This window comes from Sturnus vulgaris, chromosome 2 (genome assembly GCF_052056855.1).
Source record: "Sturnus vulgaris isolate bStuVul1 chromosome 2, bStuVul1.hap1, whole genome shotgun sequence".
Taxonomy (NCBI): Eukaryota; Metazoa; Chordata; class Aves; order Passeriformes; family Sturnidae; genus Sturnus; species Sturnus vulgaris.
The window spans coordinates 104038054-104061246 of NC_142244.1; the positions used below are offsets into that span (position 1 = coordinate 104038054).

Below are 23193 nucleotides of genomic sequence, written 5' to 3' on the forward strand. Positions count from 1 at the left end.
ATATTGCAAAGTTTTGATAGGTATTTTAAGCTATTGATTTACTGTAAGGATTATATGGCTAGTTGGCACCCATGGCCCCAAATCCTTTGTTTTAAAGCTTCATATTCATTAAAGGTAACTGAGACACAGGCTGATGCCTGCCACTAGCTGGTGCAGGATCAAGAGATACACCTGAAGCTTGCAAGTTCACTGCTACCCATCCATGTTGCATGGGGGGGAAAACAGTGGTGGTGGGGAAATATTTCACAATTAACAGTTCAAAGCCACATTGCTAAAATTATTGTACTCAGAAGCATGATTATACAAACATATCTATATGAAGAGTATGTCTGTGAGAGCCTGTGTGCATATGCATGCCTTTTATAACACAGCTTATCACTATTTTTCCTCATATAGAGATCATATATAAATCATTGTATTTCCTGGGGATCCAGCATGGAAACCATCCTTCCACAGAGGAATATTGGAACTCCGTGATCTCACTTGGATTTCATTTTGGCCTTGAGACACATTAATTAGATATTTCCTCAACAAAGATAGAGGTTAATCAACATCCCTCCCAATTAAGTGCATCATTCAATTTCCAAGAGTGTTTATAAAGAGAAGCAAGGAAATACAAATGTCTAATGCTCAGTAAACCACTTATTCAAACAGGACCCCGAAAAACAGAGGTAAGCAGAAGAACTGATCTTCTAATTCTTAGAGCCCTTTTCATATACAGAAGTAGAGTCTGAAAATGTTTTTAGACAGAATTTTCATGGGTGGGGGTTTTTTTGTTTTTTTTTTTCTGTTACCATTCAATGGAATGATCTCGACTATTGGTATCTTTACAGTCAGAATCCAGAAACATATCCTTGTAGATCCTCCCACATAAGCAAAACATGTCTGGAGCAGGGTGATCACATGTCTGCAGGACTTGAAGCATAACTTGTAGTGCCTTCTCTCTGTCACCTGCATTATTTCTTCTGAAATCAAATACAGAGAATAAAAAAAAATTAGTTCAGACCTGAAACAGTAACTGCAAGATGGGAGAACAACAGTATCCTTCACCTATCCCACAATCCATCCATCATTATACACACATTTGACTTTATTTAGACTGATGCATGATTGTTGGTTGACTGATAAAACCCAAATTCACTCTCCTATCATTGGTCTCTACGAGTTGCTCAGATAAGAACTGATGCAAACTCAGAACTCCTCTATGATAAAAATCTGCCATTTAACTTGATTCCTTCCTGTGTACACAAACACACTCTGTCCATCCTGCAATGAGAAAAAAGTGCTTGTTTAGTGTTCATTCCTGACAACACTTAACAAAAATGGCCATTTTCAGCATTCAATGTGACAGATCATCCAGCTATGTCCAAGATTTGTAAACTTGAATCCAGAGGATCCAGAAACAATACCAGGAAAAACCAACTAACTGCAGGAGAAGCCAGGTCAATTCAATCTTACCCAAAAGAGTGACAGAGCTCAACATGGAGCCTTTGAACAGTGACAAGAAAAAAAGGGTGAAATTGAACTGTATTTCTTCATTAAAATTCTTCAGATTAGAAAAAGATTTGGAAAACAAACAGCTGTGATATGGCATCGTTTGACAAATATTTAACAATTGTGTAAATAAGAAAACAGTGATTATTAAACAATCAGAATTTTTGCCTCCAATATTTACTGCAAAAAGTCACTTAGAACAAACAATGTCTATTTGCAAAAGTAATGCAAACACAGCTTAGGAGTTTAATAGCCTCTTCAACACTTTTTTCATCACCAGAGAGATTTAAAATATTTGCCAACCTCTTTTTAGAATTGTTTATAGTTTTCCAGTCCCCACCCAGTTATCCACAAACAGGCCTACAAGGCCTATGACTACTTTGTCAGCAATACCAGTAGCAGATAAAGGTTTCTGGTAAATTTAATACTTGCATGCCCCAAAAGGATTAATATTTACTGTAAAGGGGCTCTGTTCCTTAGGTAAGCAGCTGATGTAATAAGACCAGTAACAACACATCTGTAGCAAAATTCAGCCTTCTGTGCATGTTAGGTGATGGAGAACATCTAATAAGATTAAACAGATTTGTAGCTGGTTGTGAAGGCTTTATCTTGCCTTTGATGTCTGCACTGGCAGTGCACAAACTTTCACAGCAAGTACTTGAATATTTTTAAAGCTTTTTTTTTCTTCAGATTAACTGCTCTGAAATAAATACTGGTCTTCTGTAATGAGCACAGAAGGACAAAGTTAGTATCTTTTTTCAGTTTTACAAGAAACAAACAGGAGGTAAAAACTGTGGGGTAAATCCATTGCACAGGTCAGCATGCTCTAACCAAACCTCTTCTGAACAAACCAGATTCTTTCACTAAAAGTACCCAAGTTTCACTGCTGTTAACATTAAAGCACAGAAAATTGAGTAAACAGAGCGTAGAACAAAATTAGGCTCTAAAATTCAAGTCCAGCAGTTCCCTGGTATTGTATATTGTGATCACAAAGTTGACATGTGTTCTGAGCTCTTCCTGAAAACACAAGAATTGCACAACTAGAACCTAATGAAGAGCACTTTAGCATGGAAACAGAAAATAAAAAAATCACCTTCACCTTCTGCCTTCCCAGACGTGACTCAAGTCTGCATTGTGTGAAAACAGGTTATTTATTAATGTTAACATAAAGAGGTGCTATGTACTGATTGAAAAAAAAAGTGTAACTAAAGAAGAAATACAATGAACAAAGCAAGACACTGCTTAAAATGGGATATTGCATAGATTAACATTTCTGGTCACCAAATATAACGATAGGAGAGCATTACAAAGGACCAAGCCCTAAATAAACACTCTACTAAAGAACTTGACATGAAAGATGTCTCTCTCTTATAATATAAGGAAAAAAATTATTGTTAAAAATAATTAAATTCAACAAAATTTAGCATATAACAAGTATACACTCATCCAATAGGATATAATTAAACAAAAATCAGTTTAGGTATCTTTATATTAAACCCTGTTTTTCACTGCAGCAGAATTCAATGCCCATTGGATAATACAAAACCCACACACTAATCACAATAATTTACAAATTTAGGAAGATATCAGTTTCTAAATCCCAAAAGGAGAGAGCAAAAAAAGAAAAAAACCCAAGCGACCTGAAAGATCACATAAGCTACAAGCAAGTTCTCTGAAGTTAATATGAAAATATTCTATTGGATGATATGCAGAACCTGTTATGCTTGACCAAGACAGATTTTCAATTCTTATTTCAGACCCCACACTTTGTCAGGTCTCCATGCCTGACAGCTCATAATTTGTTTCAAGGTGCCTTGAAACAGGTCTGTGGTGTTATCAATAGAGTAGAAGAGATTACCTTAAACCCTTAAGGCTTAGCACTCCTGGTTTTTTTAAACCAATCTCAACTATGTTAGCTTCCCCATGCTCCCCAGCCCCCACTTATAGAACAATCACAAAAAAAAACATGTCATAAAGGACTGCTGGAGGTCATCTAATAGAATCTTCCTCTCACAGCAGGTCCATAGACCATGGCAGCCTTGGCTGTGTTTGAAAAACTGAATCTATTAAACCTCCAAGGATGGAGATGCCACAGCCTCTCTGAACTGAAAGTATTTCAGGGAAAGCTGAAATACTGCATATGATGATGCACAGGCATGAGAAGGAAGGCAGAAAATGTTCTTTTTATGGATTAACTTGGTGTATCAGGTGAGATTTGCAAAGTATATCCCCTGAATATGAAGTTTTATAAACCAAAGCAGAATCCCAATAGGCTGCTACAGAAAGACCCCTACCAGGTAATTTTACTGCTCCTTGATGGTTACAGGCCACCTTGGACTGAAATACAAATGTCCCTCATGTTATCACACAAACAAGTCAATTTTAGGAATGAAATAGAATTTTGAAATAGGCATTTTTCCATGGTGCTCTTCAATACACGATCTGTTAAACTCTCCACATCTGGGACAAAATATGTCCTACCTTAAAGAAGTTTTCATACACACCCAGTGAAAATATGAGCTACTCTTCATACTTTTTCTGCATTTGGGGGTACAGTTTTTAGAACCAATACTCATAATCTGAAAATTATTTCAAAATACAGTTTTAATGATCTGTGAGGTTAAAAAAAAAAAGAGTACAACTACAATTTATTTAGAAACGGTATTAAAAAAAACCCACAGGCCTTGGAAAGCGTTTCATAAAGTTATTTTTGTTTCTTTACTGGTTTCTTTGTTAGTACATTTTAATCCTCTTACTGCAAACCTTACCTGGTGAAAACTTGCAGAGAAACCAAACAGAGAAAATCAATCTACGTTATCTGAACACGACAGCAGCAGAAGATGCTGCCAGTTAAGAAAGAGATCAGCGATTTACTTCCAAAAACTAGGGCAATTATGAAAATATCCTAGTGCTCAATATAACACTGCCAAGTCTCCCAAAGCATGATGCTAGGAATTAAAAGAAAATGAACAAGAAATAAAAACTAAACCCAAAAATCATTATGTCCTTTACAAATACCCAGTACATTAATCTTCAGTACTGTGTACAATTTTAAGCTTTATTTCAATAGGAATCTAAACTATTAGGATTAGGGAAAAAAGTCAAATTAAAGGAATGATCAATGACATGGAATCATTTCTGTATGAAGAAATCTTCAATAAACTAAGGTTTTTCAGACAGAAATGGCTACATAGAATTTTTTTTTCCTAAAACAAAAGTTGTCCTGCAGGGAATCTTTATAGCCTCTAATCACTTCCTTGAAATTCGTGCCAGCGTTCTGCTGCCAGTTTAGTTTTGCCTGACAGCTTGTATCCTCCAGAAACTGCTGGCTGATTCACTTGCCAATTTGCTAGCTTGCTCACTGCAGTTTTGCCACATGATTTATCTGTCTGCCGACCCTACCATGCTTCTTCAATCACAGAAGCAGTCTTCTCACTTCCCCGAGAGTGAATCCCCGACAGAAGCCTCTTGCATCTGTCTCTCTGTCTTATCCAACTCTCCACTCCTCCTTTACCTCTCTGAATTACTCTGTAGGGCAACAAACTCTTATCACAGCGTCTCACCTGGAATAAAAAAAGAGTTGGTTTTTTTTCCTTTTCCTTTGATATCATTGCTCCTTTCTTACTCATCAAATCCATCCCTTGATGGCAAATCCTTCTCTACACTCCAGTCATTATAAGGAGGCCTAGTTTTAAATATTCCTAAACAAAAAAAACACTTTCCAGCTTAACAGACTGGTTTTACCAGCTTTAAAGAATTAGCATGGTTACAGAGCCAGAACTACACTCAGGGAACCAGGCCTTTGCCCAGCAAAGTTAACAGGAACAGCACGAATTCCACTGAGACAAGAATTAGCTCACTCTGTAGGTAACAGGGGGTGCAATCTTTTTTTTTCTCAGCTTTTTGATCCTATCTTCCTCTGTATAGTTTGTTTCCATCTAGATAAATGGAGAAGACTATATATGACAAAAAACTCTTGTATTAATGGAAAGTATTTTCTCAAGAGAATCCACATTTGGTCTCCTTTTAATTTCATGTCTTAATAACTCCATCGCAGATGATCTGAACTACTACTAACTGTACTACAGCAAAAACATTTTAAAAAATTCTTGATTATTAAGAAACATGAGAACTCACTTTAATTAAAGTTAGTACACTTGTATTCTCACTTAAAACCAGAAACTAATTTTTGAGTTAAGATAGATTTCACTGAGGATATAATTTGCTTGTAGAGTCTTCAATATTTGAGACAGTGAATGAAGAAAACATGACCCTAAATTAGGCTTTGCCAAGAATTAAATTTGCAGGCCTCCAGACAGATATGACAAAGAAAAAAACCGAGCTTTTTCCCCTCCTCATATGAAGCCTCCTGGCTTCATGAAAGCCAGGCATATAAAATGAGGAGGCCTACAACATGTTTTTTTACTAAATTTGAGTAATCACAGAACAGAACATTTTAAATACCCCAGTGCTTATCAATGGGAACAATTTTCTGTGGCTACTATTATTCACAATTACTAGTATTATTCACAATTACTAGTGATTTTCTACTTGCACCCTATTACACCCTTCACTTGTTAATTGCCTTTTTTTATTATGGTACTGGAATATGTTGCTTGCTAAAACACAGCATGCTGAGTTAAATAATAGCGACTGCAGCTGTCCTCATCTTTAATATAAAGGAAGATGGAAGTGCCCTGGAAAGAGACTAACATTTTCACAGTCCTGGCCTCATGCCAGGACTGGGTCTGGTTTTAAAGTCTACTCTGTTTTGAACATTTTGAATTTGGCATACCCTTGGGCCTCTTCACAAGCTTTCAGGACATTATAACTCCAGCCCTGGTAAACAAGACCAATTAGAAAATTGTTTTTACACAGTCCTTGCCTCCCAGGCAAGGTGTACCCATGGACTGGAACAAACAGCCATCCACATCTGGGACACCCAGCCTTCAATAGCACAGCATCTTACTTCATACCACACTGTGAATACAAATATTGAAAACACTCATGTTGCACATTTGGACTGAACTTATATCTAAATATGTCTAAATTAAGATATAATTAGACTTACATCTCAGCTAGGAGGCAATGAGGAACAATGTCTTAAACCAATGAACACAGAAGAGAGCACTCTCTGCTCTGTTCCTATGGTACATCCAAATTACTTAGCCTAAGACACTGGAAAAGCAATAGCCCTTTGCTCCCTAGGACTTCTAAACAAGCATCTGGGACAGTGATGTATTCAGATTGCCCAGGCTTGGAAACAAGCACAAGCCTGTCATTGCAAACATGCATTGCTAGCCTCTGATAATAGACACGAGAGATGACAAATCCAAGATGCTCGCAATTCTGCTCTGAAATGGCAACCAGAGAGGAAGACAGCAATCTAGAAGAGGGGTTGTGCTTAAATGGCACCTGCCATATGAATCAGGGCTCCAGAAATCAGCATGACAGTGTCTGCCTGCCCTACATGACACTAAGTGCCTTAGTACCTGTCTGCACAGCACCCATCAGTGAGCCCCAGGCTGCCTTTGCTTATGACCCAAGGCAGGTCAGAGCCAGGCTGGGATGGTGCAGAATCTAAAGTAAAACATTCCTGTCCCTTGCCTAACTTGTTAACCTGGACCTAGACAGAGCTGTGCTTCAGACTGGGCTTGTGTCCACCTGCTGAAGCAGCAGAGCCCTGAGGTGCCCAGAAACAGCCCTGCAGCCCTTCCTGCCACGGCACTGGCTCTGTGCACAGAACAATTCTGACCTGACAACACAAGTGACACTAATGGCCAAGAGAACTCAGTCACAGAGTCCAAGAGGAAATAAACTAATTACTCTCTCTGGATCACAGTTCTATATAGTTTTTTATGAAATTAAGCACACATTAAGATTCTGCAGGGTCAGATATTCTGACAGCTGGTGATTCTGTTCTGCATATGACGTATTTTTTTCCTCATGGGCTCAATCAGCTGTACTGAGCAACATTAATACTGCTCTGTATGTTGAAATTAATAGAATATGAACTGAAAATATAGTTCTTTATTTTTAAAGATAGATTCTGATAGTAATCACTAAAAACAATTTGGTTTTAATACAGACAAAATTAGGGATTCAAAAACTTCATGGAACGAAGATGCTAAATGTAACATTTTAGGGGTCATTTTGAACTAAGTGGACTTGCTCAAAAAATGTTTAAGTCTTAGCTTTTGAGTTTTGTCCATCATTTTGTTTGAAGAAGGCAAAAACATCTATAGAAACTAAATTCTGCATTCTTACCAATGAAAAGCCAGTCATTTATTTCTGAAAAGCCTTTTCGATAGAAATGTTTAAATTGTTCCCAGAAGAAAACAAGGAGAGTCATGCTGGTTTGGGCTAATAATCAATTTAATGAAAGCTGTTGACAGGGAAGACAAGTTCATGAGCAATTAATTTTATCTTGTCTTACCAGGGTGCTATTGGCATTGTCAAAACAGAGATTTAATGGCACGGATTGCACAGGCTGCTCAAAATACAAAGACCAAGACAGTAAAGGAGCTTGCCAGTTTCGTTATGCACATCTATATGAAAAAGTTCTAAAACCTGATGATATGAAGACATTAGCTGAGGACAAGGCATGATTCTAGCATTATTTTTATTGGCAAACTTAAACATATTGAGTCAAATTCCTGAAATATTTTTTAAGTTCTGAAAAATTGGGCTAAATCCACACGCAGTATTTTTCGAAGCAGTAGTTTAATGCTTACTCTTGTGTTTGACAAAATTGTCAGATAGGACCAGATTTATTATCATTTTCCTGAAAATGCCATAGGAACTGCATTTCCAGATCTATTATTAAGTTCTTAATCTCTTTGATTTATGCCATCCTGATGTTGTCCAATGCTAATGTTCAGTTAGTTTGTAGGTCACAATCTTTTATAGTATGTGGACTGCATCTAGCCAGTTACTTTCTTTATTACATGTGATTTCATTTGCATAAGATCTATTTTCTCTGACAATCTTAATGCAAATTCATTAGAAACTGAGTAATTATTATACATAGGTACTACAAAAATCTGTACCTAAGTAGAAGAGTTCAATAATATTTCAGTATTTCCTAAAGTAATGATGTGCCTGCAGGTCTTGATGACAATCCAGCCTTTCAAGGAAACTATTATGAATGTGTATTTATGGATCACGCAGTGCTTGTTACCTATTACTTTAATAAATCACTCATAATTCTATCACACTCAACTTTTGAAGACATTCAGAATAATCAGTGACTCAGATTAAACTATCTCAGACTGACCAAGAACCCCTTGGTATCACTGGAGTCTTTTGCAGTTAGTCAGGTGGTCTTTGGAACCGATCCACTCACTCCTGGTTGTTGACAAAATGGTTGTTGGAAAACAACAATTTCAAAAGTTACAAAATGTCCTGATGCACAGTAGGTATGGGATTAAGGAGAGATGACTGTGATGAATATCAGTGTGCAGAAAGGGAGGGGAATTTGATATTATCTGCACTATCAATTTATATATCAGCTCATATGGAACAGCAATACAATGAAACAACTTCAATCAATCATCCTTACCGATTCAAGGCAAAAGCATAATGAAACTTAATGTTGTGTTGATCAGCCAGATCACAGGTAGGAAGCATTTCTAGTGTTTCTACCAGCTTCACCATAGCATCATAGTCCTGGTATGAAATTTAAAAGAAAATAAAAAGGATTGAAGTAGAATAAAGTGAAAGGAGGAAAGCATCACTAAGCTAAAATGTATCATGATCACTAGACAGTTTCTCAGGTGCCTGGTCCTAAGAGTCAGAGAAAGGCTGTGCAGCAATACACAGGGATTTCATCTATCCATCAGTGCTTGCCTCTTCCTCACCAATCTACCCAAACTACTGAATCCCTGTAGCCAGTTTATCAATTACACTCCCAGCACCAGAAGAAGAGATGACCAGTCTGGCTTTTACAGGCTTTATTAAGATCCTCTGATCAATGACACCTCACCAGGTCACCATGGACTCGACCACAGCTGTCTCTGAGGTACATCAGCCACGTGTGCACTCATTTTGGTTTCTCAGGGGTAACCCCCATCTACAGTGCTGAAGAGGCCAGTTTACTGACATTTCAAAGGGCCTTGTGTTACTTAATCTTTTTGCTCAAAACATGTTTTGAGATGAGTACATTTCTCAAGGGAGACCTTTCATGATCACCAGAGCCAATGTAAATGAAGCTGGATAAAGTGCTGAAGGAAGACATGCATTTAGGAATGGAAAGTCTGGCAATGTAGGATGATGTGGTCACCCATTGCTCTGACAATTTATATGCAAGAAATAACCAACTTAGCTCCTGATGGGACAACATTCTATAGAAGGGTTGAAATTATATTTGAAAATGGATGTTAAACATACAGACTATCAATTTGGTAAGACAGCACAGAGACTGCTTTACCAAAAGCAGAACTTATTTAAAAAAATTAAAACAAGAAAAAAAATATACAGCTATATTTTTAAAGCAAATTAATGTTTATTTTAATTATAGCTCTCAATTTGGGCATCACTAGCCAATACAATGGTGACAACAAATGCATTTCCTTCATTTCTAAACATATTTAACTTTATGGGGGGAGGGAGTAAAACTAGGGAAGAGGAGGCAAGGCAAGCATCTAGATTCAGTAGGGATTTTTGCTTTTTTCTTTTTAAGGAAGTTAAAAATTATTAAAACCAAAGGGAGAGACCTCAGGAAGTCACCTAATCTTGGTCTTTTGTTCACAGGCAAAGTAAATACAGAGTCTCTATCCCTTTAAACTGCCCAACAGACAAGCCAAACTTAAACAATATAACAATTGTTCCCATTTAGTGTCAGCTTTGAATCACTGCTTAACAAACAATGAAGCACATGAGAACAAACGAGCCAAAATTGCATGGTAAAACAATACACCTTAGTCTTCAAGCACATACCTGAATATCTCTGTAAGAGAGAAGCAGGTTTATGACAATGTCAGAGGTCAGCACTTCAGTATTATCCATACGAAGCTTAATCCTGGCCAGCTCCTTAGCCAGCTCATCTCCTTGGTACTTCTCTCGAGCTTTTCTAATGTCATTTAGCAGTGTTTCCTTATAATAGGCACTAAAGAAAAAAAAGTTAGACACAGGGGAAGAAGACTGTTAGACACTTCTTAAGAAACATGGCTATGCTTCTAATAAAAAGCATAACTTCTAACAAAAAGTATTATTTCCTCATAGTGACGTTTACATCAAATGTTTCCATAGTTTTCAATAACTAAGTACAAACATTACACCTTGCCCCACCTCAGACTGTAGGGGTACGTATCAACATGCTTATAGCGAGGACTGTGTGGCAATTTTACCAGCACAGGAAAACTGGAGCACTTTTTCACCCCATGACTGACCCTGCCAGATGTGGTACTTTGTATCATAAAGAAGGCAGCATCTGGGATAATAAAGTGACACAGAGAAGAAACACAGTGTGATGTAAAGAGAAGGTATATTATTTTATCATGAAAGTTGGAAGGAGACTTTCAAATACAGAAACTAAAACAAGAGCAAGGCAACAAAAGCTGATTTAGTTGCAATCTCTTTGATGAACATAATACATAATGTGGGCAGGATCTCTATAAAAGCCTCCAGTAAGTGCATCTTATTTACACTAATATCAGTGCACAATCCAACATCAGCGCTTTTGTAAATTGAAAAATAATATATAAATTGCCAGCATGACAAGTATGAATGGACTGAACCAGCTGCTTAGGGGTAAATTTATCCTGGGGCAGGTTATGGAGTCTCTTTGGAGTTTGGAACTTAGCTGGTGTCACCTGACAGATATTGCAGTGCATACAATCCCTTTCTTGTTTACAAATGAGTCTTTCAAAGTATTAAATTTGGCTTAGCATAAGCCCTACACATAGCAAAGAAAATTAAGTTCTCTGTCTCATACACATAATAATCAAAGCAGCAAGGCCACAGTAAGCATTACTGGAAAGCACAGCCTCACACAGTGCAAGCACAGAAATGAGGCTGAGAAACGGGAATGGACTGGAAGGCAGGATCAAGACCTCCCCAAAAACCCCCAAAGACCTCAAACTCATTTCCCAAAAGATCTACAAGAACAGAATTGCATGTAACTACTTTGCATACACAGTGAGAAACTGATCTCCCGAGTGGGGGAAAGTCCATCTATAAAAATGGTACCCCCAAAAATTCCAGGGTGCTTGCCCTGCATATGCATCCCATGAGCATGGAAACCCCAGCTGCACTGACACTGGAGCCAGGATGAGTGATCTCTCTTTCTTTCCTCCTCTCTGCCCCTCTTTAATTTATCTCTCTTTCTCTCTTCCCTTTCACCCTACACCCTTTATGCAAAACCTTCTGCTGTGACTTACTCTAGGAGGTCAGGGACTAAAACACCAATTTCCATGCCAAGTGTGTAGCTTGCTAATAAAACTTTGCAAACTTTTGCAGACCCTCTGACTTTTGTCACTCCTTTCAACCACAAGCATCCAGGAATCTTGGGTGCTCCCTTCCCCTTCAGGGTAGGATGTCACAAGAGGGTCATCCATGGGATGGGATGATTCTGGAATTGCAATTCTTCCCATTGTAAGGATGGGACCACAAAAGAAAAGTATCTTTTTAGGCAAGCCTTTACTTGGGTGGGATGGCAACGGGGAAACAAAGAAGTATGAGGGCTCTCGGTGATACCTCATGCTTCAGACATTAGTAAAATTAAAAACCAGAAACTCAGTCTGAGTGGTTTCCAGAAATGTATACAAAACAGCTACAGAATACACGGTGAGCAACTAAGAAAGACCTCTTTTTCCAGTCCCAGTTCTCAAAACTCAAACAGTCCCTTGTAGAAATGGCTAAGCAGTATCATGTTTATTAAGTGATACCAGAGGGTTAGTATTTAAAAATTAAAACAAATAATGAAAATCACAATTGAATGCCCATTGATACCATGGGCTTCCATAAAATATCCATATATTTTATCTGATGACAGAAAAGGACAGTTTTTGGCTTTGAACTCTATAAAGAAACTCTGAGCTTAGCTCCTATTACGACCTTATGCACTGTAATTTAAACTTAAGCACTTTATCTTACCCATAGACTGCCCTTGCTTTCTGGAATGTAACTATAAAGCAAATTCTAGAATAACATGGTTAGTTAACTGCAACAGCTGCAGGCCAGGAATACAAAAAGCAATAAAACTGGCAGCTTCTTTTAACACCATATTAAGTGCAGAGGAAAAAAAGAAAGACAAATCAATGCTACTAGAAATTCCACATGCCCTTTTTTCATAATATCAGAAAGAGACTATCAAAGTTCTGGAACTGTACGTGTTGCAACATTACCATGATGTAACATGGACATCCTTGAGAAGGCTGAGAAACTTGTCCACCAGTGGGACACAAAATGGCCCCAGGATATTGTCCCAGCTGGGCTGCATGTACTCAGAGGCTCTGCGTTGGGCATCACTCTCACAGCAAAAGTAGTCAGCACAAGGTGTGACAATATATGGAATAAAATAGTAATTGCCACTTGAAGCCTAAAATAAAAACAGGCAGAGTTTAGAAAACAAATGAAAGTGGAAATATACTTGTGTATACAAAGAAATTTTTGCTGACAGAAAAAACAGAGTAGTTCTGGTGTGCAGAAGTTTTAGTGCACTGTTTAACACAAGATTTGCAAGCACTAAATTCAAGGAAATTTGTGTGGAAAAGTTACAAATATTAACAAAGCTGATGAATAAGGGTCCAGGTCTGTTAAGTGACAATACAACCAAACTATTCAATTTTTCCTTTTGATGTAATGCATGGACCCCAGTAGGATCTGACAGTTACCAGCTAATGTTCTGTTCCCAAATTTTTGGCTTCAGAGATGTGTTTGCACCCTCTAAGCTCATGCTGTGCTAGGAAAGATATGATGCAGAGCTCCCCACAATGAGAGAAATACAGAAACACAGACCCTGGAAGGACTTTATAGAGATATTTAATCCAGAGGAGGCTAAAAAACATCTGCTGCATCCTACCATTAAAAACCTAACCAACCAAGCCCCAAAACTTTGAAATGTTTTGTAATAGATGTAGGACTTTTAACATAAAATTCTAGAAGTAAAACCGAAAAAGACTTACTATGCCACATAAAATATGTAAATACAATCAAGGTTCTGAAATGAGTGAGGACACAAGAAATGCCCTTTAGAGCCCAAAACCAGCATGTTCAGGGCTTTCAGCCCCTGAACAAGACCCCAGAAATCAGACCCCTGTGAAGGTTTTCACAGATGGGAGAAGCACCTGTATATCCCATCTGAGCTATGACAATTCTCTGTTGTTTAAAAGGAAGGTGAATTTTATATTTGAGAGTAACTAGATGGGAGCACTGAGGCATAGGTCAGCATGATCCATCTGCCATGATCAACTGCCACTATGGTGGAGATATCATGGCACTGAACATGTACAGCAAAATCACACCTGTCACTTTTTTCATATCATCTTAGCATGTAGAAAAGCCATAGCCATTTATAGACACCTTGATCAATGGGAAAATGCTGAGATGATGAAAAGAATGGATATGAAGATGGCACATTTTTGAATGTATTAGTAAACTAGACAGGAGAAATAGATTGTTCACAGGAAGTTAAATATGTAGGGGAGAGCATGCAGTTACTAAAATTACAGACAAAAAAAACTGCCAGTACATCCTGTTGCTGATCTGAATGAGGATTTAGACTTCTAAATTATTTCTAACAAAGATCAAGTCATATTACTTCCTTACAAATCCTAAGTTAAATTATCCCTGTTGTAACAATATAATTATCTGTTGGATTGTTATCTTTACTTCTCAACAAAACTTTACTTCTTTATTTTACTTCTTTAAATCTTACTTTAGTTTAAATCTTTAAATCTTCACTTTACTTCTTTAATTCTTTATTTCTCAAAAAACTCAGAAAAACTGCAAACCAAGCTACCAATATGGTAGCACAGTATTTTCTCTGGTTTATTGAAATAAACAGTAAGTTCACTGCAACACAAAAGCTGCCTGTCTATAAACTCTATTCTCAAACCTCTAACAGCAGATCAGCTCTTCCTGCAATGGAAAAAGCCCATCCAATTTGAAAGGGTGATCTGTCTTGAGACGCAAAGAGCTGCAGTTATCTATTGAAGAAGCAACGAAATTTTCAGAAAAAAATGAATTACACATATGAAACACTGTATCAATCTTATCCTCAGACATTGTATTGCTATCCAGCCAACATATCATCTCTTTGGCTTAGATTTCTTGTCTCCTCTTGCATAGTGAAATCTATTAAACTCTCCTGTCATCCAACTTCTTCTGTCCAATATTTGCATGTAATAAATTATAGAACCCTTTCATATAGACTGTGTGGCTTAAGAAAGTCTTTCCTCTCCTCATTATGTAAAAAAACAGTCCATCTACTTTTATTATGCTAACAAGGATTAGAGAAGGCTGAAAATATCACCCTTGCTTCTTCTGATCTTCTGTTCAGGATGTTGGTCTATGATACCAAAAGCTAATAATTTTGAAAATTACTGTATTGTCATACACCAACTATTGCTTTTTAAAGACAATTAATAAATGCCTTAGGTATATGTAAAGTAATGCATATAGCAACCCTGCATACATATACACACACATACAAAATCTATAAACTATTACTTATTTAATTGTAATAGAATTTTAGCTTCATAGCTTATGAAGATCATATGATAAGTTGGTTAATTTCAGGATTAGAAGCTAGGGTAATTTAATTGTCTGATTTGGGGAAATTTTAAGTTAAAAATTGCAGCCAAACAGACTGAAAAAACCCCCAGAACTCTGAATAGCTCATCTTCCAGCATATCATTTACACCAGCACTGAAACTTTTGTATTTAATCACAACATTTAAAAATCTACCACAAAAAGCCACAAATTTAAGAACGTGAAATAAAACCCCAGTAAATAAATGCAAATAAGTTGAGAGAGGCACCTGTTCTTCAGGTGAAACAGTTAAAGGAATTAAGCAGAAAGCCACACCTTTGCTGAGAGGCAGAAAGGGTGAGGCCCACAGAGGCCAATTTTAGGCTCTAGGCAAGCCAGGCCAAATGTAAAGTGTTTTTTGTCTTAAAATATTTTCCAAGTATTTTTTAAATGCTGTTAAATGTAAACTGTTAATCTTAATATAAATAGGTTTTTTACATGTATTGCTAAAGTTATTTTGTTGCAACACTCGAATTAAAGGTAGGTTTTTTTCCAAATAAATAAAGTTGAGTAAAAATCTCTGCAGGAAGGGAATTATGTCTACCTAGCTAATAGCACAATTATTTTACTTGAGCCATGCTATTAATTTTGCCACTGGCTGAAGTATCAGGAATGCTTACCCCATCTCACTAAGCAGTTAGAAGGAAAATACAGACAGTGATAGAAAAGGAACTGCATTCACTGCAAGACATCACAAACTCCTGAGAGTTCAGGGAGTTTAACTCACTGTTGCCTTAAGTATTAGTGTTTTCACTGTTGTTTTCTGTGATATCACATTCCTATCCATCTTGCCATATAGGCATGTATGGGATTTGCATGGCCAGGTTTTGGTAGTGGAAGGGCCTTGAGGGCTACAGGAGTGGCTTCTGTGAGAAGCTGATGGAAATTTCCTCCATGTCCAGCAGAGCCAATGCCAGCCAACTCCAAGACAAATGTGCTGCTGGCCAGAGATGGGCCAATTAGAAATGATGGTAACTCCTCTGTGATAACAGATTTAAGAAGAAGGAAAAAAAGTTATTGCACAGATGTAACTGCAGTCACAGAAGAGTGGAGTGAGACTGCATGAGAGAAACAATGCTGCAGACACCAAGGTCAGTGCAGGAGAGGCAGGAGGTGCCCAGATGCAGGAGCTGAGATTCTTCTGCAGGCTGTAGTAAAGACCATGGTGGAGCAGCTGTGCCTCTGCAGCCCACGGGGATCCACAGGGGATGCAGGGATCCACCCACAGCCCATGGAGAAGCCCCACACCACAGCAGGTGGATGCCTGAGAGGAGGCTGTGACTCCATTTGAATCCTATGCTGGTGTGGGCTCCTGGCAGGGACTTGCAGACCCATAGAGAGAGGAGTCCAGACTGGAGGAGGTTTCCTGGTAGGACTTGTGACCTCACGAGGAACTCACGGTGGAGCAGGCTGTGCCTGAAGGACTGCACCCCATGGAAGAACGACCCATGTTGCAGCAGTTTGTGGAGAACTGCAGCTTGAGGGATGGACTCAGGTTTGTGAAGCTCATGGAAGACTATCTCCCGTGGGAGGGATCCCACACTGGAGCAGGGAAATGACTCCTCTCGCTGAGCAGTGGGAGAAACAACCTGTGATAACTGACCATAACCCCATTCCCTGTCTCCCTGCATTGCTGGGATAGGAAGTGGAGCCTGGAAGGAGAGAGTGGTGGGGGCAAGGTGTTTTTAAAGTCTTATTTTACTTCTTATTATCCTACTCTGATTTTGTTACTAATAAATTCAATTAACAACTCTAATTCAAGCCTGATCTGCCTATAACAATATTTGCTGAGTGATATCTCCCAGTCTGTAACTCATGAACCCTTTCTTATACTTTTTCTCTGCTGTCTGGCTGCAGAGAGGAGTGAGAGAGTGGCTCTGACGGGTGCCTGGCATCCAGCCAGGGTCAACCCACTACAGTGACTAAGATACTATAAACTTCAAAAAAATACTTCCTCTCCTAAAGTTGAATAAAAGTAGGATTTTTATGTAAAGACTGTGAAGAGAGATTATCATAAGATAAATACTTTAAATTTCTGAGATCTAGCTTGCAAGGAGCAAGTACTCCAATCACCTCGAAAGAAAGACCCTGCCAAGCACTATTCTTAAATCATCCTTATTAATTTTTACATGTGTAGCAAAAGAATGGCATATCTATTCAACAGAAAGCAGATTTAAAGTGATACATACTTTGCCTATTAGATTACCACTGTGGTATTCAGGAGGTACTTGAACGCGAAGAAAAGCTTTGAGGTTGGCAACCTACTCCAAATTGAAATAAAACAACAGAGGAAAACACCACCACAAAACACCATAAGAATCAAAAAGACACACGACACATGAATAAAGAAATAATTAAAGAAAGAAACAACAGAAAATAATATAGATATTTACAGCAAGACTATATTTACAAGGCAAAGAAAACAGTTCAATACTTTGGCATTTCTCTTATCTATCTTATCTTTTGGATTTCTCTTATTTATGTGATTTATATGTCCATACATCTCCTTGTGTCATCATTAAGATCTTTCCAGGTCTTATTTTTATGAACCTGCCAGATTCATTTTCTAATTAGTTAACTATAATCCAATCACTACATATTGCTTGAGATAGTGACATTTCCATAAAAACTAATTTTCACACAAAAATTTTAAAAGCCTTAGTTTTCACTATCTAAAGTGACAGTGGTTTATTTCATTATTAAAAGCAGCATTTACTTGGTTACCCGTTGCCTTTGTACTATTTTCCACCCAAAAAGAAAAGTTACTGAATTCAAGGTGTTCCTGCTCTTTCATCCTCTGCCCTTTTACAATCTCTATTAACACTTCTGCTACCTCAGGCCTTTTAACAAATATATCATTAAAAGACCATATCATTTAAACTTTTATATATTGTAAAAATAATCAGAAAATAAAAAATAGAAAGTTACTCTGCAATAATTCTTCTTTGGATTATAAAGTCCATATAATGTAATCATACTTCAGAGTCTTGGCTCTCATTTCAATCCACTGTGGCTACTTAATTGGAGTATATGAGTCCAAGTGCCAAAATCTTTCTATTTAGTTTTCTTAAATGTTCATTGCCTTGAAACAGTATATACAGTCTAATTTATACAGCTACTGAAACCTCTGAAGAAACTTTCTGCCAATTACAATAAAAAACGATTTTCAACATAAAAATTCCTTGTGGCAAGGATAAATTGCAATCCAGTTCCCTTTAGATCAAGGAGAACTTTTGCTAATGACTCCTCCATGGCCCAGACTATAAGAGCTGCTACAGGATTTCATGAAAAATAACCATTTAAATCTCTAAAAATACTTCATCAGGCCCACAGGCCTAAGTATACAATGATAATAAACTTTCTGGTTTAATAGCCAGTCTACTTTTCTTTAAATACCTTCCCTGAATGCAATTAACAGGGTTATTAAAATTTCTTCAGGCACATTATAAACTAAAGAACCACTAACTAGTCTTTCCCCTTATGTTCTGAACTTGGTATAATAATTTTTCCACAGTGGAAAATTCTAGTTTTTATTTTCAATGCCTCATTCAAATAAATTGAATGGATCAAAGTGTGCATCTCAAACTATGTGCAACCAATCCTGGAGCTATTGCCCAAAGGACTGCACATTTTGCTTCCTGACTCCAGCAGTTTTCTAAAGCCCCTTGTTTACTCTTTTCTTCACTCAATCTTTAACTTTTTTAAATCCGTAATTTCTTAAGATCCTTAGCAGCAGATGAAATTTCCTTCGTTTAAAAAAATATCAAGGATGGAAAAAAAAAATTTGAATCAAAATAGAAAAGTTTCCCAATGAATTTTGTCTATTGCATTGGTTGGGGAAAAGATTATTTCTTTATGCATATTTTGCTTTTGAAAATCCTTGAAATTTCATTTATCCAGTAAACTGATGTTCATTTGACATCTAAAGAAACTCCAAAGCACGAGCATTTTCCATAGGTAGTTTTCTTTTCTCTGCCCTTCAGTCCATTTTTCTATAATGGCACCTGTTCTGCAGGACTGCATATTTGCCATTTATTTTACTGATAAGAATTTTGACAGAAACTAGGAAGCTGTGCAATATCTATTAAAATTAACAGAAATGTCCTTAAAGCTCAGAGGAACTCTACAGAAGGAAATTTAACTGATGGGACACAGAATCTTGGTCTTGAATTTCATGCCAGGACAATTCTGCCTTGGGAACTGAACTCCCATGGCCAATAATTCTTTCCTTTCACATCCAAGTATGCAATAAATTATCAGTACAGAATTTTAACTCCTTTTTAGGGGAAATCAAGTAGAACTGAATCACATTCCTTCATCTTATCTGTGAAAACTGCATTCCTGGGTGGTGGAAGGAAGGAAGTTCTCCTACTCATACTCTTTTTTTCAGACAGTAAGCTATTAAATTTCTCAGGCTCACACCCCTGCAGCTTGCTGCTGTATAATTTTCACTGTTAGATCAGCTATACTCAGGCCAACTCTCAATTGAATTGCTGACTTTCTTCTCTGCATTGTTTTCAGCTTCATGTCCAGTTTCCTTGCTCTTGCCTCCTCCTCAATGCTGAATTAGAATAATGTTTTCTCTACAAGGAAAATATCCATTCTCCTCAAAGTTTTCTTGTGATAGACAAAGCAAATCACCCCAATGACACTCGAGACATTCACCTTCTCTGCAACTTCAGCATGGCTCCATACCTGTTCTATGCTTCAATTTTTCAGCACCTTTGTAGATGATGTGAGATTTGTAGGATAAATAGGAAAGGTGAGGGCAAGGAAAGCTCAGAGCTACAGCAGCCAGCCCAGAAAGTTTCACTCTTGCTGCTAGAACAAAGGTGTGCTGTGCCTGGCAACAATCTGAGTTCCCCTTTCCTTACCTACCCTGCAGATGTAAAACATGGAGAGGACTTGTCCTGCAATTATATTCCTGTGGCTACCACTGGGTTGGAGGAAGGCTTAGGAGATATCTATCCTCCTTCCACCATGCCTCCAGCCCCTGATAAAAAGTGTATTTAAGTTCTGCTATTCCACAGTTATGGCAGTGGCATACCCACATTTTTCACTCAGGACAAGTGAAAGGAAAACACAAAGCTCTACTACAGGGAAATTAACTGTTGCATCTAATATCCATCAATTAAACTGAAATGCTTATCTAACTATATATTTGACGGGACACAATAAATTCATGCCAATTATGTACCTACTTAACAAGCACAGCAAATCTGATCAGCAATTCTCTTCAAACAGGATATTGCCCATACAGTTGTAAAATATTTAACCAAGCAATGAAGCAGTGGCACCATATTGGATCAGTGGTAAACTGCAAACTTCTCATCACAACACACTGGATTTGAAAGGAGGGGAAGGCAATTGTCTATTTGAAGTCAACTTCGACTTTAAAAACTATAATTTTATCCTATGAATTATTTAGCTTGCTCATGAATTTGTTCTAATTCCTGAATAAAAAATACTGATAAAAGAATGAAATATGAGAGCACATTTATCTAATAAAAGAAGGTATGAACAACTTCAAGTATGGATTTGAGAATCCATACTTGGTATTTAAAGTCATTTATTTTTTACCTTCTCTCTATTTTACTCACTTTTTTTTTTTTTTTTTGTTAATCTAAGCACTTGAAGAAAGTGGGTTAGACAATCCCTATTTTTTAAAGAAGAAATCAGGATCCTAGCTTAGGGATGTCTCCTTGACCTTCTACTAGCCACAAGGTGTTTACAGGTCCAGTACTAGACCCTACCACAGGAACCATGTCACTAGAACCAAAGGTATGAAGCTGAATCAGGAGAAGTTTAGGTTGGATATCAGGGAAAGGTTTTTCACCCACCCAGGGGAGTTGGGCACTGCAACAGCCTAATGGAGTTCCAGAAGTGTTTGGACAATTTCTCAGCACATGGTGTGACTTAGGTATGTCCTGTGAGGAGCTGGACTCAATGATTCTGGTGAGTCCCTTCCAACTCAGCATATTCTGTGATTCAATCTTTTCTTCTCTTCAGTGTGAAGAGAAATAGCTCCCTTTCTGGAGAAAGAATCTGCCAAAAGAAAAGACTATAGGCTGCTAAACTGATTGCACTAGGTTGAGTCTGCCACCCTCCCCTTTGTCCTTTTCTCCATTTCTGGTATTACCACCAAAATGGCTCATTCACAATTCTCCCTCTTGCTCTGGAAGGGAGAACACATGCTTCTGAAATCTTGGTCATCCACCAGCTGGAGGATAGTAACATTCACAAGCAAATCTGCCTATCCTGAGTCCCCCTTCAGAGAGCCACAGAGTTCTCACCATGCAGGTCAAACTGGTTCAAAGATCTCTGAGACAGCCAGGAAGGATGGCCTGCATTTACATGTGCTAAAACTGATCTATCTTTAGCCTATGTGGAGCACTGTGGCCAAGTCAAAACAGCAGCTCAAAATAAACTGCTGTGACTAACACATTTTTTTCTTCTAGTTCTCTTTAAAATTACTATCAAACTCTAAGACCACTTTATTATTTTAATCTGCCACAATACTACTTAAAAGAAAATAAAAGTATAGGGTGAATGGGAGGAAACAGAAAGGATAAATGGAAATGTAAGAGGTTTGTAAATTCAGGTGTCCTCAAAATAACAATGTGGAGAACTTAGTGAAAATAACCACTGACATGGTGTGAACTATGGCAAAATATACAACTATATAAGATATTGTGGCATACTCAAAAAGCCTTAATAACTCCTACATTTTATCTTGTTTCAAACTTGTTTGGCTTTACTTGCATTAAATGTAAGAATACTTTTACTTAGGGAAATAAGCTTTTCTAAGAAATAAGAATTTCTTAGTAAATTTGTGAATTTGTAAGTTAGAGGATAGGCATACAGAAGCCAAAGCTGTTTGAGATAGAAAAGTAAACCCATTAAGGCATCACAAACACCAGCATTTGCACAAATAGGTGATAGTGGCAGAGGGAAAAAGAGACTTCAAATTTCCGAGTTTATATATGAATCTGTCAACCTACAAATAAAACTTTTATCTACTGGCACTTTTCTACAACTTAGAAAGGAATTGGTAAGGAAAAGTAACTTTAAAGTCTAGTGTTACTTTGGAGTGTTAACAAGCTTTTCAAAAGTTTGAATTATAGATCAGGTAAAACAACTGCTTTTAATCATACAGAGCATATGTATGCTTGGCAGCTTTGGTATTAGAGTTGCTTCAAATGTAGGATCTTCATTTTGTGTTTTAAAATAAATGCGGATTTAATACTTACTGTGTTTTTCTGAGATACCATATCCTGTGGGGGAAAAAATAGATAATAGAAATGTTTATTTGTTTTTACTGGGAATTATTATTTCCAATAAAAATCACTGCTATACATCTATACACAGATACACAGAGATGTGTTCTTCACAGCATAATCCAGATTTCCTGCCACAGTAAATTCCCCGTAAAGGGACAGAACAACATCAAGAATAGTCTCAGTAGTTCAGGTTACGAAAAAATTAACAACTCAGTGAAGAAACCTACCTAAAGAAGTATTCAGAAAATAAAGGAAGTTGTACTTAGCAGTAACTGGTGTTTCTCAGATATGCATAGTCACACTCCGAGCATTTGTGAGACAAAAGCATTCAAAGCTGGAGGGTTTTTCTCTCTGAAAGAGGATACTTCAGACACCTAAGCCCCTTTCTTACCCAGACTGGTACACACCAACTCATTCCTTCTACACCCTAATTCTTCTCACCTCAAAATCTAACGTGATATAATGAAACAATGAAGAAGATAATAAACTAATGGACATCTAAACCAGACCTCAGAGACTTCCAGTTGCTGTAAGAGACCTCCACTTCTCTTGGGTCATGGATAACACTTTCAATGAACACTGCTTGGTCAAACTAAAGGTTCTCCAGGCAAGCCATCTACAAATATTAGACATAGACTTGTTTCTAATCAGGGTTGTCAATATAAT

At 37.5% G+C, this 23193-nt stretch overlaps 1 protein-coding gene across 2 annotated transcripts in view; it reads right to left on the reverse strand.

Annotated features, from left to right (window-relative positions):
- Nucleotides 1-23193, reverse strand: part of MAP3K15 (mitogen-activated protein kinase kinase kinase 15) — an 80986-nt gene that overhangs the window by 30618 nt on the left and 27175 nt on the right. For both annotated transcript variants that reach the window (XM_014875830.2, XM_014875831.2), the window contains exons 3-7: nucleotides 22498-22521; nucleotides 12840-13033; nucleotides 10432-10600; nucleotides 9056-9162; nucleotides 795-965 (exon numbers count right to left, since the gene is read on the reverse strand). In XM_014875830.2, coding sequence (XP_014731316.1) covers nucleotides 795-965; nucleotides 9056-9162; nucleotides 10432-10600; nucleotides 12840-13033; nucleotides 22498-22521 — 665 coding nt within the window. The remainder of the gene's footprint in view (nucleotides 1-794; nucleotides 966-9055; nucleotides 9163-10431; nucleotides 10601-12839; nucleotides 13034-22497; nucleotides 22522-23193) is intronic.